This window comes from Phoenix dactylifera, chromosome 18 (assembly GCF_009389715.1).
Source record: "Phoenix dactylifera cultivar Barhee BC4 chromosome 18, palm_55x_up_171113_PBpolish2nd_filt_p, whole genome shotgun sequence".
Classification (NCBI taxonomy): domain Eukaryota; kingdom Viridiplantae; phylum Streptophyta; class Magnoliopsida; order Arecales; family Arecaceae; genus Phoenix; species Phoenix dactylifera.
The window spans coordinates 7,826,301-7,840,545 of record NC_052409.1 but is presented as its reverse complement, the minus strand read 5'-3'; the positions used below and the strand labels follow the sequence as shown (position 1 = coordinate 7,840,545).

General features: G+C 36.9%; 1 protein-coding gene across 1 annotated transcript; it reads left to right on the top strand.

The window, feature by feature from the left end:
- The first annotated feature begins 266 nt into the window (after positions 1-266).
- On the top strand, positions 267-12,904 carry LOC103716337 (metacaspase-1-like). The gene is made up of 5 exons (XM_008804293.4): positions 267-714; positions 5,641-5,971; positions 10,061-10,181; positions 10,926-11,132; positions 12,490-12,904. Exons 1-5 carry the CDS (start codon positions 357-359, stop codon positions 12,547-12,549), a joined length of 1,077 nt encoding a protein of 358 aa, XP_008802515.1. The 5' UTR covers positions 267-356; the 3' UTR covers positions 12,550-12,904.
- Positions 12,905-14,245: the final 1,341 nt, after the last annotated feature.

Here is a 14,245-nt window from a genome sequence, read left to right as displayed (position 1 = left end):
AACGATCTGTGTCGTCTTTCTCCACCAGGAGCCCGACAGCGACCAGCCCAAGTTCCACCAATTCCAAACGCCTTCTCCCTCCGCGTTCTCATATGCTGCTCCGGGGAACTCGTAATAACAGCACTCCCTCCCAAGATCTGGACAACGGCTAAATACCAATCCAACGGTCTAGATCTATCAATCAGCCAAGGCATTATGTTATAATTCCTGTTCCTACGGCGTACCATAAGACCATCTCGAAGCTCCATGTCAACGACTCCCAGTTCCATTTAGACTTTTTATCCCCTCTTCCCCTTTCTTCCTCTTCTTCCCCGACTCGTCTCCGGCCGAGCTCCGATCACAGCCTTCCGTCCGCCATGGTGATGCTGATAGACTGCTCCCTCTGCCGTACACCGCTGCAGCTGCCGCCGGGGGCGAGGTCGATCCGGTGCGCCATTTGCCAGGCTATCACCCACGTGGCGGAGCCCAGGAGCATCGCCGGCCCCCCGGGCCCCTCCTATGGGCACCTGCCGCAAGGCCCACCCCCGCTCCCGTCGCCGGCGCCGTGGTTACCTCCACCGGCCGCCCACGGGCGGAAGAGGGCGGTGATATGCGGGATATCGTACCGGAACTCGCGGCACGAGCTCAAGGGCTGCCTCAACGACGCCAAGTGCATGCGCTACCTCCTCGTCAACCGCTTCCACTTCCCCGAGGCCTCGATCCTCATGCTCACAGGTGGTGCTTACCAATCGATCTAACTACTACTGTGCATCTGTTTGATTTGGTTCTAAAATTGAGATCTTTTTTATGCTGTTGTTGTGGATATGATGGCATTTTGACTTTTTGCTTGTTATCGTCTCTTGAATTGGTTTTTGATTGATTCTTCATTGTTGGAGTGATGCTCTGCTGGGAGGATTTAGAAGTGGAATTTGGTTATTGATTGATTCTGCATGTTGGAATGATGCTCTGCTGGCAGGATTTAGAAGTGGAAGCATGTGTTCAATATGCGTGTTGCTTTCATCATCGGTAGAAAATGGTCTGATTATAGCTTTGTGGATGATCTATTTTGAGCTTTCTGGATTTTTCTTCCTTTTTTCTTTTTTTTGCCCTCTTTTCACTTGAGTATGCTGGATATCAAGGTGAAAGTCTCTGCCTTAACTGTTCCTTAGTAGCATGATATAGGTGATATTTTGGATTTGCTTCTTCTGCCAACTCACTTTACTGTTTCTATTTTCTATGCTTTATGTGTTCTCCTTTTTCCCTTTTTCTCCCCCCTTTTTTGGCTAGTGGATCCACTTCAGTGGAGTTTTAAATTGATTACTCTATTACTAATAGACTTAGGATCTTCATGGGGCAATCCTTCTGCTTCCAATTCATGTACTATTGCTATTGCATATGCCTTAAATTATAACATTCATAATAAGCTTTCAAATATACTTGGATAATTGTAGATTGTGAATGCTACACCAACCTTGGTCTCAAGAAAGATGTTGATCATTCCTTGAGATATCTATCTTTTTCCAGTTACTTTACTAGTCCACTGGTTGCCATAAAAGCCAGTGCAATATTTCTCCGTGAAATGGAATGCATCCCCAAGATGCCAAGCAATACAGAGGATAAGGGCTATTTTGAATTTTGACATCTAACTACTATGATCAACTGCTCTCACTTCCTCAAGTCCTTGATCCTCATGCTTATAGGTACTGACATCAGTTCCTTTCTTTCCCTGTAACCAATTAATCTAAAGGGTTTGAATATTTGCTTGAATTGGTTTCTTTCTGTTTTTCTTGTTCGACAGATGCATTGAAGGCTCCTAAAATAAAGGTTTTGATGGTCAGTAATGAATATGATGACAATGTTGACAATGTTGACTTTTATCGTTGAAATGATGCTGTGGGAGGATTTTGAAGTGGATGCAAGGGTTTATTATGCGAATTCCTTTGGCCATTGGAAGAAAATGCTCTTAGATTGATGACTGATCTCTTTGGAGTTCATGAATCTTCCTTTTTTCTATCATCCGATTACTTGACAATGATTTCACTTCTTGTGAATGATGCAACAATTCCAAAGCAAAACTGCCTTTATCCTTTCCTAAGAGTGTGAAGAATTGGAGAAAAAATTATTCTCCTTCTTATTCAAATCTGCTGCACAGTTTTTGAATTTATACATTTAGGGAGACTAACTAAAATAGAAAACTATCACAACTTAAATCCCCACAATTAAGGGATTGATCACCACAATCAAGGGATTGTCATAACTACAAAAATTTCCTAAATAAAGCATAACAATTTACACCATAAATACAATGATTCCCGGATTTCCTATTATTACACACACACAGTTTCCTTATTAAAAAGAAATCGTGTTTTCCCACAAAGAGAACAATATGTAAGGGATCCTTTGTATCGACGACTCTACTGCTAACAAATTTAGGATTTCCTTTGTATCGACTCGCCTGCAGCAAAGGAGCCGACTCTAGAATGATAGAAGTCAACCTCTGGAAGACCACGGTCCCAACAGAAGCCTATAATTTTGTAGGATCTCAAGCGTCAACCCCAAGTATAGAGGAGTCGACCTCGACACTCCAGAAGTCGGACCTGGCACACAGGAGCTGACCGGCACAAGTTTAAGAGTCGATCTTAGTTAGTCACAAGTCAACACCAGAAAGCCATGAGGTAAAAATCGAAGATGCTGAAATTTTAGCATTTTAGGAGTCGACCCTTACAAGTTAGGAGTCAACCCCAAGAAGCTAAAAGTCGACCTTTGGAAGGCCACAGGGTGAAAATAGAAGACTTCAGTCTATTAGGAGTCGATCTCAGGTAACAAGAAGTCGACCCCTCTATGCATGACATCTCTAATGGCTAATTTTCAGCGAGCACAATCTGCATTAAATGCCATATAACAACTAATTTCACCTCTCTAATGGCCAAAGGAGCTTTTGCAGCCATTCTTGATGGTATAAATACTTCCAAAATCAAGAGAGAAACGAGAGAAAAGAGGAGAACAAGTGCCCAACATTGATTAACCTTCAACCTTCTTGTGCATTAAGTGGAGATTCCATCCAGAAGTGCGCAATCAAGAGCTTCCCTCCAATACTCAAACACATCAAAAAGGGTGCAAATCAGCTCAAATTAGGAGCAATCATTTGTAGAATTTTTTTATTCCTTTTAATTGTATTTGGGATTGTGAAGTTTCAAGGGGAGCTAAAACTTGGGGATAGGTTGATCCGTACCCTAAAACAAAGAGTAAAGGTTTATCCGTGCCCGGAAAATAGAGTGACTAGCTTAGGTTAAGCGAGAAACTTCGGTCGGTAGTATCCGATGTTTGTATTCATGGTAATATGAATAGTGGATTGGAAATGTTCAAGGCGGGAACCTTGGAAAGTGGGTATAGGTGCTGGGTTTGGCACTGGACCACTATAAATCCTTATGTTAGTGATGCTATTAATTCTGTTGCTTGTTGCATTCATACATTAGTTGATTAGTTATATATATTTGGTATTGCACAACTTATATAATCTGAAAAAATTGTTTTCCACTGCACATACTTGTAAAAGTTTTTGAAAAACTCAAGTCACCCTCCCCTCTTGGGTTGCTTATCTGGGCAATAAATATCCATTTAAATAATATCATAAACGAACTCTATAATTAAGGTTCGCCGTCTCGGTACCAGATCCTGTACCTGTACCATCCTATTACAGTATCGGTATGTGGTGCAGTATAAGATGGCGAGAGGTACCGAGTGTCGATACGGTACTGTACGAGACTACATACTAGTTCGGTATTAGTATGGTACAATACACCAGACACAGGACGATACTAACCGGTATGACAAACCTTGCTTATAATTCTTTGACATAAATGCCATATAACACCTAAAAACTTTAAAAGAATCTTTAAAGAAAAGTGGCTTGTGTAACTCTCTCTATGCACACCCAATTAGATGCTAACTATGACAAGTTTCACCCCTAATTCACCCAAACTTGCCCAAATCTTAATAAGGTGGTAATCAATTCTTGTTCTCTCACTTTGGATCTCAAGTTCTTGGGTTGGGTGGGACCAAATGATCCACAACTTATTTATAGAAATGGGGTGGCAAAAGTGAAAAGGTGTATCAAGAAAAGGTTGCACCGTTTGACCTAATGGATGTGTCTTGTAGGCACCCTTTATTTAAAAGGTCTGTCCCTTGGCCATAACTAATAATTTAAGGGATGTGTCTTTTGGGCTGGATTCAAGAAATGTGTCTCTTAGAGGCACCTCTAGAAATCGAGAAACTGAAAATTATGTCCATTCAAGACATAAGAGAATTTGAAATATTAAATAATTAAATTTGAGCCACTTTTTAGACTACAGAAAATATATATTTTATTTATAAAATCCAATAAAGTGGACCGCAATCAACCTGGCATGACCCATATGCTGCTATTAGAAGCTCAAGGACAACTGAAGGAGATTGATTGAGTCTTGGAACAAAGGGTTAATTAGAAAAATACAAAGTGTACCGAGTATGCATGAATTTCTAACATTAAGAGAAGTCCATATATCTCTGAAGGGCCTTCTAAATTCTAAAAAACTCTCATATCTTTTCTGGTCATGAACAAGATGATTAAGGTTAATCTTGTTAATTTTTAAACTAATCCATCATTTTTTTCTTAACTGAGACAAGAGCATCTCAATGGATGGTTCAGGTTTGTTATAAATGTAAAGATAAAGGATTTGTGTGATTTTATTCCTGTGATAAACAGAGTTAGCAGTGTAGGTATACTCAGTATGTAATTTATACTTCTTAAGGTTCAGCCCACCTTGCTTCTTATCATATCATCAATGTAAATAATCTTGTAAATTTACAATTATTAGGATAAGATTAGCTGGCAATCTGTGCACCATGATGATACGTACCAAAGGACAAATGGGAAACACAAGAGAAGATGAATCTATCACAGCTGTAACCTGTTCTTGATAACTAGGTATTTGTGACACCAGTATGATCATACCAATGCGGATATTAGCGCCAAACATGCACACAGAAACATCCATCTTTACATCAGCTTAAGTTTATTCCGAGTTTCTGAAATCACTGTATTGAACAATGTTCCTCACTTCCTCTAACGACGTTACCTTTTGTTCAGCTAGAGCATGACTGCCACATGAGAAGCTCCATTGTTTCCTGTGGAAAAGGATGTGAATACCACCTTCATTTGTTTATCTTAGTAAGAATGTCAGCTTTATTTTAGTCATCAATAGAGGTTTTTATCACTCTCATTTGTAAATATTAGTTTTCTTTTAGCATTAGATTTTCATAGGAGATGCTTGGGTCCAACCAGTCCTTGACATCTTTTAGTTTGATAACAAGTTTGGTTGCATATTGTTTTTGAATTTGACTTCCACTTATTCAAATAAAAACTCTATAGGAACGAACCATTAAAATTCAAAGTTGTAAATGATCCTTTTTGTTGCTAGTTCAAATGTAGGTCTCATCTCTTTTTCATAACTCTTTTCATTTCCAAGGTACAACAGAGTACTTCATGTAATTAGCATAAGAATAACATATTCAACATTCTAGTTGAATGTGGGTTTAGATTGTCATTGATTTTAGTCTCCCTCCTTATGATATCCCTTTTTGCCGCTTCTAATATTGTCTCCTTTGAAAGTTAATTTGCAGAAGAAGAAAGTGATCCACATAGGATTCCAACCAAACAAAATATAAGGATGGCATTGTATTGGCTTGTACAAGGTTGTCAACCGGGAGATTCTTTACTATTCCACTACTCTGGTCATGGTTCGCAACAACGAAACTATAGTGGAGATGAAGTTGATGGCTATGATGAGACCCTCTGTCCACTGGACTTTGAAAGACAAGGAATGATTGTTGATGATGAAATCAATGCAACCATAGTCAGACCACTTCCTCCTGGTGTCAAGCTTCATGCTATTATAGATGCTTGCCACAGTGGCACTGTATTAGATCTACCATATCTTTGCAGAATGAACAGGTCAATAATCTGTTATAGTTGTTTTTTATTCTCTATCTCTATTATATCGTTATTTCAAAAGCCATTTTTGTCTTTTCTATTGTCCTTTGTTATTATTCTTATTGGATGATGGCAATATCATGTTTGTTCATTTTATATCTTCTCCCTGCTCAGAACAAGCAACAAAATTCACTTTGCAGGATTAGATATAAGAACTATGCTAGTACTAGCATCCTTTACTGCTATGTTGTAGGACAATTGACAGTTAATACCTAGTGACTTCATTCATCTATGCATGCATAAACTGAACTATAACCTTTAGAAGGAAATGATACCGAATAACTTTATTCATCTATGCATAAATTGAACTATAACCTCTAGAAGGAAATGTGAAATTTTCACCTGATGATGAACTTGTTATTGTATACTTTTAATTTGTAGTGTCAACTATGAAGCAGTCTTTAATGTGAGCCTTCCTGTAATGGGGCTGCCTGGTCTCTTTATAGATCTGCTTTTACAGCATTCAAAAATAATACAAGTTTGCACAATTTTATTTATTAGTTCTTTCTACACTATTTTTAAGCATAGAACACCCACTTAACTTAAGTTTGCTTCAAGGAACATCTGTTCTGATTGTTTTCAACTCATATGATCTCTAGACTACCACATGGAAGCAGAACGCTGAGAGATACTCACTGCTCTTGATGATTATTTTTCTTGTTTATTCCTACATTTGATGCCAACTTTCTATTTCATGGTTACATGGCAAAAGAATGTGGCTGGACTTTGTAAATGTTCTTAATCAATATCTGCCATTCCATGGAAGTAAAATGAGTTTGATATGTTTGAGTTTTCTCCTTGTTTTCAAAAAAAAAAACAAATAGGAAACTCTATACTGCTAACAAAGTGCCTGCATGAGCATAGGCATGTCTAGCATGCAATGTTAAAAACCATAGTACTTAATGGGTTTTAAGCAAGTTAGTTCCAAGATGGAGAGAGCTTTCTGAAAGTTGATGCTACAATATATTGTATCAATCAAAGTAATCCTTGTTCTTCTGGGTAATGCAGTATATCTTGAATTTCATGGCCTTATTCATTCACGGGATGGATTTTTAATATTTTATAATCATTAAAAGAGTCCAGAGTATATCTTCACAAGCTTGAATCTTCCATGAATTAACAGCATGCTATAATTGTAAGAAGTAGGACAGTACATGTCATAGAGCCTATCAGAAGTATGCTAAATGTGTAGCCATGACAAAGAAAGTCCATCTCTTCTAGTCTCTTATTTTGTAATTTGTCTTGCTTAGCAGATGACAAATTAACAATTAGAACAGGAGCGACATTACTTGTACTGGCGGTTCTTGGTTTTCTTCTTTTTTGCAAGATTAGAATCTCCTCCATTTTATTTTTGATTCCTCGGACTCTAAATTAGTTTTTTGATACAAGACTCAAATACATTAGTCAGTACTGGGTTTGCATTAATATCTCTTGTAAAGGTTGAGAAAATTTGTCCTTTTCTTGCCATCATTTAAACAGGCATTTGTCATAATTATAGTCAGCCTACCTCAGCACATCATGAATTATGTTAAATAATGGGTTTTGTAAGATTTAATACTTCTTTTGATCAACTAAATTCGAGAAATAAATAAATAAATTTAGAGGGTTTGGACATGGCTGGATTGTAAAGGCACATCAATGATCTAGTGGTGCAGCCCTTGGGTTAGCTCTGCACTCAAGATGGTCCAGACTCCAGAGGCTATTTTAAGGCCGGACAAGGACTTCTGAGTTTCATTAGTATTATATGCATGTAGCTCCTCTATGCATCTTTAATTTAAGATACATATTTTTTAATCTTGCAAAACTCTGTAGCTTATGTGTTATGCTGTTCTAAAGCATATGGTCCTTTTTTTCTCAAAATTATGTATACCCTTGTAAGTGATTCTCCCATGCTCTTAAAATGTAAAATTTTAATAGTAGCTTCCTTTTCTGAGTCCCTTTCTCCGATAATCCTTAAACCCTATGTTCCTTTTGAAAACCTATGGCTTCCTTCACAAGTAATTCTTCTATGCGGTTTTAAACTAATTTTCATTTGTAATTTTAAAACCTGTAGGCAATATTAAGCTCATAAGTTGTTCTAAAGTTTCAACCTTACAATCATGTCAAAAGTTTATGGTTCCTGAAATTCCTGGCTCTAGAATTGGTTCCAATTTTAAAATTGTTTTGACAGTTGTATTTAATTGTCAAATCCTTACCTAGTCTTGTATGGAAATATGGGCTTTAGTTAGTTTGAATTAGTTTGATTTCTCCTTGAAAATTATGAAATCATGCAAGTCTTTGAATTCGTATATGTCCTTTGACTTGAAATCATGTATTTATTGGAAAGTTATAAACAGATACATGTATGAAATATATGTATGCATGCACTTATGTATGTATCTATGTATGTAGACCCCTTGCAAGCGGTATGAGTAACCTTATTTGAATTATTAAAGAGGATACAAGTGGACCTGCAACTAGATGGTATATGCAGCCACATCCGATTTATCAACAAGGATGCAAGTGGATATTTAACTAGCTAATATTAATAGACCTCAAGGACATGTGTGGCCTCATCTGTTTTAGCAAAAAATGGTATTAGTGGTCTCATTTGAACTATTAGCAAGCATATAGGGACATAGATAGGTAGAGTTGCATAAGCAATGAGGATATAAGTAGCCTTGAGGATATAAGTAAACCTTTTATAATAAAATATGAACTTATTTAAATTATTTTCTGAACCTTTGCTTAAAAAGAGATCTTACTCTATTTATTTTAATTTTTCTTTGAAGTTGTATTTTAATTAACGTTTTATTCCATACCAAAATTTTTGATTTCATTATTTCTCTATAAAATGTTTTTATTGAACCTTCACTTGAATTTTTCAGTGATAATTTGATAACTATGCTATGTTTTAAAGGTTGTTTTTTTTTCAACGAGAACTTAAATTCTTTGATAAAAAGTTATTTTGTAAGTTGTGTTGCTCACAATCTATTTTACAATATTTCTAGTGTGGTTGATGAGAGCTGTAGTGGACTTTCCCAAAGAAAGATGATTCAATTTGTTTAAATTGCTTTTGGATCTAGTGATTTTTTGAAGCGATGCTGAAATACTGAAATTTGGGCTTTCTTTGTATCGTTGAACATACGGTTATATGTATAACAGGCTATATTTCAGTTTGCAAATGAAATTTGTCTAAGAGATATGGCTTGCAGCACACATCCATTCATTCTCTATTCAATCATATGGTCTCTTACAATGATGGTTCAATATCACTGTTACTTTTGATCAATTACAATAGTCACTTCTGGAATCCAAATAAGTTTATTGCTGATGTTTATTGTTGTATGTGTTTTGGCCTGCAAATGACATTTTTATTTGAAATCTGAAAACATTTGAAGCAGTAGCTGCTCTTGGATGTAAATGAACATAAAAGAAGGGTCGTGACTGCTGATCCCAAAATTTGAGTTTAATTGTCACCTTTTCAGTCACATAAAAAGTTATTAATTTAAATGAAGAGACCATTGAAACAAATGCAAACATTCACTAGCTTTTGTTTTTTTTTAAAGTTCTTGAATCAAAAGAAAAACAAAAGCTTAAAACGGCTTGCAATTAAATAAAATAACCTATAAGTTTGTCAAATCTTTTCCCCGAAGTTTCTCTAGGCTCTTTTCAAAGAATGAAAGGGGCTTTTGCAACAATGATCGATTTTGGCTTGTCGATGAACAAGCCAGTTGCTGCTATCTGAAGAATGAAAGCAACAATTATGTCAGCACTTTGCTTGCAAGTCTTATCTTTCATTTCAAAATGGTAATCCACTATCTTCTCCTAAATCTTGTTCTTCTTCTTTGCTAGTCATTGAGTTCTTCTAAACTTCCATATTTCTCCTATAAGTAAAATTTGCATTCTTGTCAAGTATAATAGGCACTTAGAATTTATTTAGTTGCATTTTGTTGATAATATTGGCACAGAATAATACCGAGATGTGATACGGTTCCTGAATTCAGATTGTGCTTTGGGCCATTAAAATATGTCCCCTAAATGTAATAGTTATAATGGATTTTGATGTAGGAGTGGGGAGTATGTATGGGAAGATCATCGCCCACGATCTGGTATTTGGAAAGGTACAAGTGGTGGTGAAGTCATCTCCTTCAGCGGTTGTGATGACAACCAAACCTCCGCTGATACCTCGGTAACCTCTTATTGCTTTATATACAGTCAATAAATATAGCAGATGGGTTCAAAACCAGAAATATATTGAATTAAGCAGAATTTAGGCAGCACAGATGTATGCTTTGCCAAAACCCAGTAAGTTTATTTAAAATAATTTGTATTTTTAAATAACTTGAGGTACTTGATCAGATATTCCAGATAATGTGAAAATTTAGATTTGGCCATATCATCTGCCTTATTTAGAGTGACAACAGTGTGGCGGTCTGCTCTTCACCTCTCTAAGATGAAAATTATGCTGTTGTTTGACTATTCTGATCGCTCATTCTTAGATTTTCTGAAAGCCTAAGAAAATATCTCAAACAACTGAAGTATTCATCTACAGAACCTAACTATAATGCTGTGAATCTCAATAAAATAATTTCTTTGAATTATTAAAGATAAAAGAATTGTATCAGATTAGTCCTGAGCAGTTTTTATTGCAGACTAATCATTAGCTAAAAATCTGCTATCAAATCATTAAATATACTATCTCATGAGTCAGTAAACAGGTGCTGTTAAATTGTTAATGATTATAAATTAGCAAAAATTTCTCAGCTTGTTCAGAGGTGACTGTTTGACAATTATTAGTCTGCATAGGCTATGCAAACTATCTATACTAACAAACTAGCAAAGATTGTGGTTGTTTCCTTAAACATGTATCATTTGCTTCTCCAATTTTCTTCTAACCTGATATACTAAATCTGTCATGTTTCATATGAGACAGGCTCTGTCAAGGATCACCTCAACAGGCGCCATGACTTACTGTTTTATCCAAGCCATCGAGAAGGGAAATGAAAACACATATGGAAGTATGCTAAATTCCATGCGATCAACCATCAGAAACACCAGTAATACAATGAGTGGTGGTCCTGTTACATCACTCCTTACCATGCTGTTGACTGGAGGCAGTCTAGGTGGTGGATTGCGACAGGTATTTTTCCACGTATCACTCTTGTACTTGCTTGACATATAGATCAGTTTGGTCCATCCATGGCCATCATGAAGATGGCCATTCAACATGCAGAGAATTCTTTAACTATGCATTTACATACATAGAGCTTTTTAACACACACCGGACTGGCTGGTCGGACTAGACAACTGGTGAACCGGACCTTGACCAGTCTGGTTTCCTATTGGGACTGGAAATGCTATCAGACTGGTCAAAAATTGCCAACCCAACATGTTTTTCGAAAAGGCTGGTGAACCGGGCGGGTTAAAACCAGGTGAACTGGGGTTTTATAGAGTCAAAAAAGTAGTGCTTTAACCTGGGGGGGGGGAGATTTGAATCTTTGACATTTGGTATTCTATGAAATCTTTCAACCACTACAATTTAGGTTATTGTTTTATCTAGATGCTGTTTATACTTATTTTATGTCATTAGGTGAAGCTATTTTAAATAGGTCTTTCATAATCAATTGTTTTCATGAAAAATATATCAGTTCTTTTTTTCCTCTGGTAGAAAATGAATATATATTCACTCATTTTTCGATATTTTTGAAACTTTGCTTTTACCAAAAATAATATTTATAATATTACAAATATCAATTAGTTCCATATATTTTTTCCTATATCATATGCATTTTTTTATAATTTTTAGAAAAATCAAGTGATTCATGATTGTTTTCTATTTATGCTGCAACTAAAGGATAGTGTAGAATGTTGACCATGCAATTTATAGAATAGTATTTAAAGTAGAAATTTTACCAATAGTTACGCATATTTAATTTTTATTAATTATTTTTATATTTCTTAAGTTTTTAGAATGTCTTTTAATGTGAACCTGAATCGGCTGGCTGACCCAACTCAAACCAATCACCCAATGATTCAGACCCATGGCCACATCGATCTCCAATCTGGGTTCAGTAACTATGGGTACACGTATTGTTTAAGGCTGTCAATGAGCCGGGTGGGCCAAGGCTCAAAGTGCCTCAAACTGAGAGCTCAGGCCCAAGCATGGCTCGCTTGGATCAAGCCTGAGAGCCTGAGAGCGTCATGTCCAGGTCCAACCCAATTGCTGGTAATATTTTTTGCCGAGCAGGGCCTAAGTTGGGCCCCTGTAGGTTTTTGAGAAAGATTTCTGTCTGGGTCCAACCTGGAATCTGTCAGGCCCTTTGATTTAGGGCCGGCTGGGGCTTTTGGGATAAAAAAAGTCAACCCAAGCCCAGTTTCTCTCAGCCGGGTCATCAGGCTGCTCAGGCCGGAGAGCCCATCGATAGCTCTAATATTGTGAACTTAATCTACAGTTCATTTAAATAAACTAAGGATCATTTTCCATGTTTTATCTGCAGGATCCACAGCTGACTTCCAACACTATGTTTGATGCATACAGCAAGCCATTCTCTTTATGAGTTGCATTCCTGCCAGCCTTCTCTTATCACAATCATGCAGCATGTTCGATTCCTTCTTGGTCTACTTCTTTGCAGTTTGTGTGCACTAGGGATTCGGCGATTTTAAGGATTCTCTGTTTACCTCTCCTTGCTAATGGTTGTGTTATTATTAACTCGTGCAATACATATTTTACTTATATTATCTGGGGGGGTGTGGGATAAAGAGAACCTTTCATAAAAATTGAGAAGACAGTTTGGCAAGCAGGGAGAGGTATCTTCTTGGTTAATTATTTGAAACTCTTGCTGCTGGGGAGTATTGCAAAACATTTGATAAACTATGCAATTTGAAGGAGTGGCGATTATCTTTTCAGTTATATATCTCGAGCTCTTGCAACTAAGGATTATTGAAAGCATTTGATAATGATGCAGTTTGAGATGGCTCAGGCTGTACAAGTAGCATTCATGTCCTACAATTTTAGTAATCTGCTATACTTGAGATCAATCTGATAGTGGACCCAACTGATGCTGTTCTACCTTGAACCGGAGATGAGATATCATCATCTTGTATCCTGTTATTGAAGCTGGGTTTCTTGCAGTTTATCTGAACCATCATGTTCCTACTCCCATTAGTTATCCAAGTACACTAATATGTAATGACCGATGAAATCCACAAGAAAAACCAAATAAGGAAATGCGAAAGGGAGAAGTTACCAGTCAGGCAACCCCAAGATTTGAGCACCAACTTTTCTGGGTGTTTTCTAATATATGTGAACTTCTGGGAATTTTGAGATCTTGCAGCTTTCTGCTGCTGGTTGGCAAACAGCCAGGTTCGAGGTTGGTGAAGGGAGGAGGGAGAGTAAACAGGCTTAATTCTGCTGTCACTGGATTTTGAGAATGGTGCATATTGTACAAAGTATTGCAATAGGCTAAAGATTCTGAGCTCAAGGGGCCTATGGCCTTCCCTAAACTTTTTAATTCTCTTTCGCTTCCCGTAGCTCCACTTCCAAGGTGATTCTTCTTCAAATTAAGTATTCATACTGGAAGTAGGATTTTGTCAATTTTCAGATCTTACAAGTCAGCCACCTTTCTTCTTGGTATGCTGAGGATTATTTTTAAAGCACCTTCATAACCTAAAAAAGTTGTGCATATTAAATTTTCGATAGTTTGGTCATTATGATAGTAAAAAATTGACACGGCGTTTCAGTATAGGATTAATATGGAGTTTGTGTAATTTTTATAAAAGGATTTTAGTGATTTGTATGTTAAAGGAAGAGTCCAGATGGTATATTACAAGTTGAGCAATAGAAGAAGTCAGCTTCATTGAATAATGAACAACACAAAGGTTCTGTGGAACTGTCAAATCTATAAGAGAAGTATTTTCAACAAACGAGCCCTAACCTTCCCTTGAAGTGGCTGTAACCGCCCATGCAATTTTCCAAGCTCTCTCATGAATAAATTAGCTGACCTAATCCCAATTACTATTTCTCCCAAATCAGCTCTATAAATTCAAGAATTTGATTCCTTCCATCCTCTTCTGCATCTCCTAAACTGTGGGAAAATGACCTTGAACTCTTCCCTTAAGCTCGCAGCGTTTTGGTTCCACTGATACCGCAAACCTAAATTGGAACATCTAAAAGCTTGTTATTTTGTTGCATGGTCTTGGTAAACAGCCCTCCAAACCAATATATGTTCAGAAAGTTCCCCTTCTTGCCGCCTG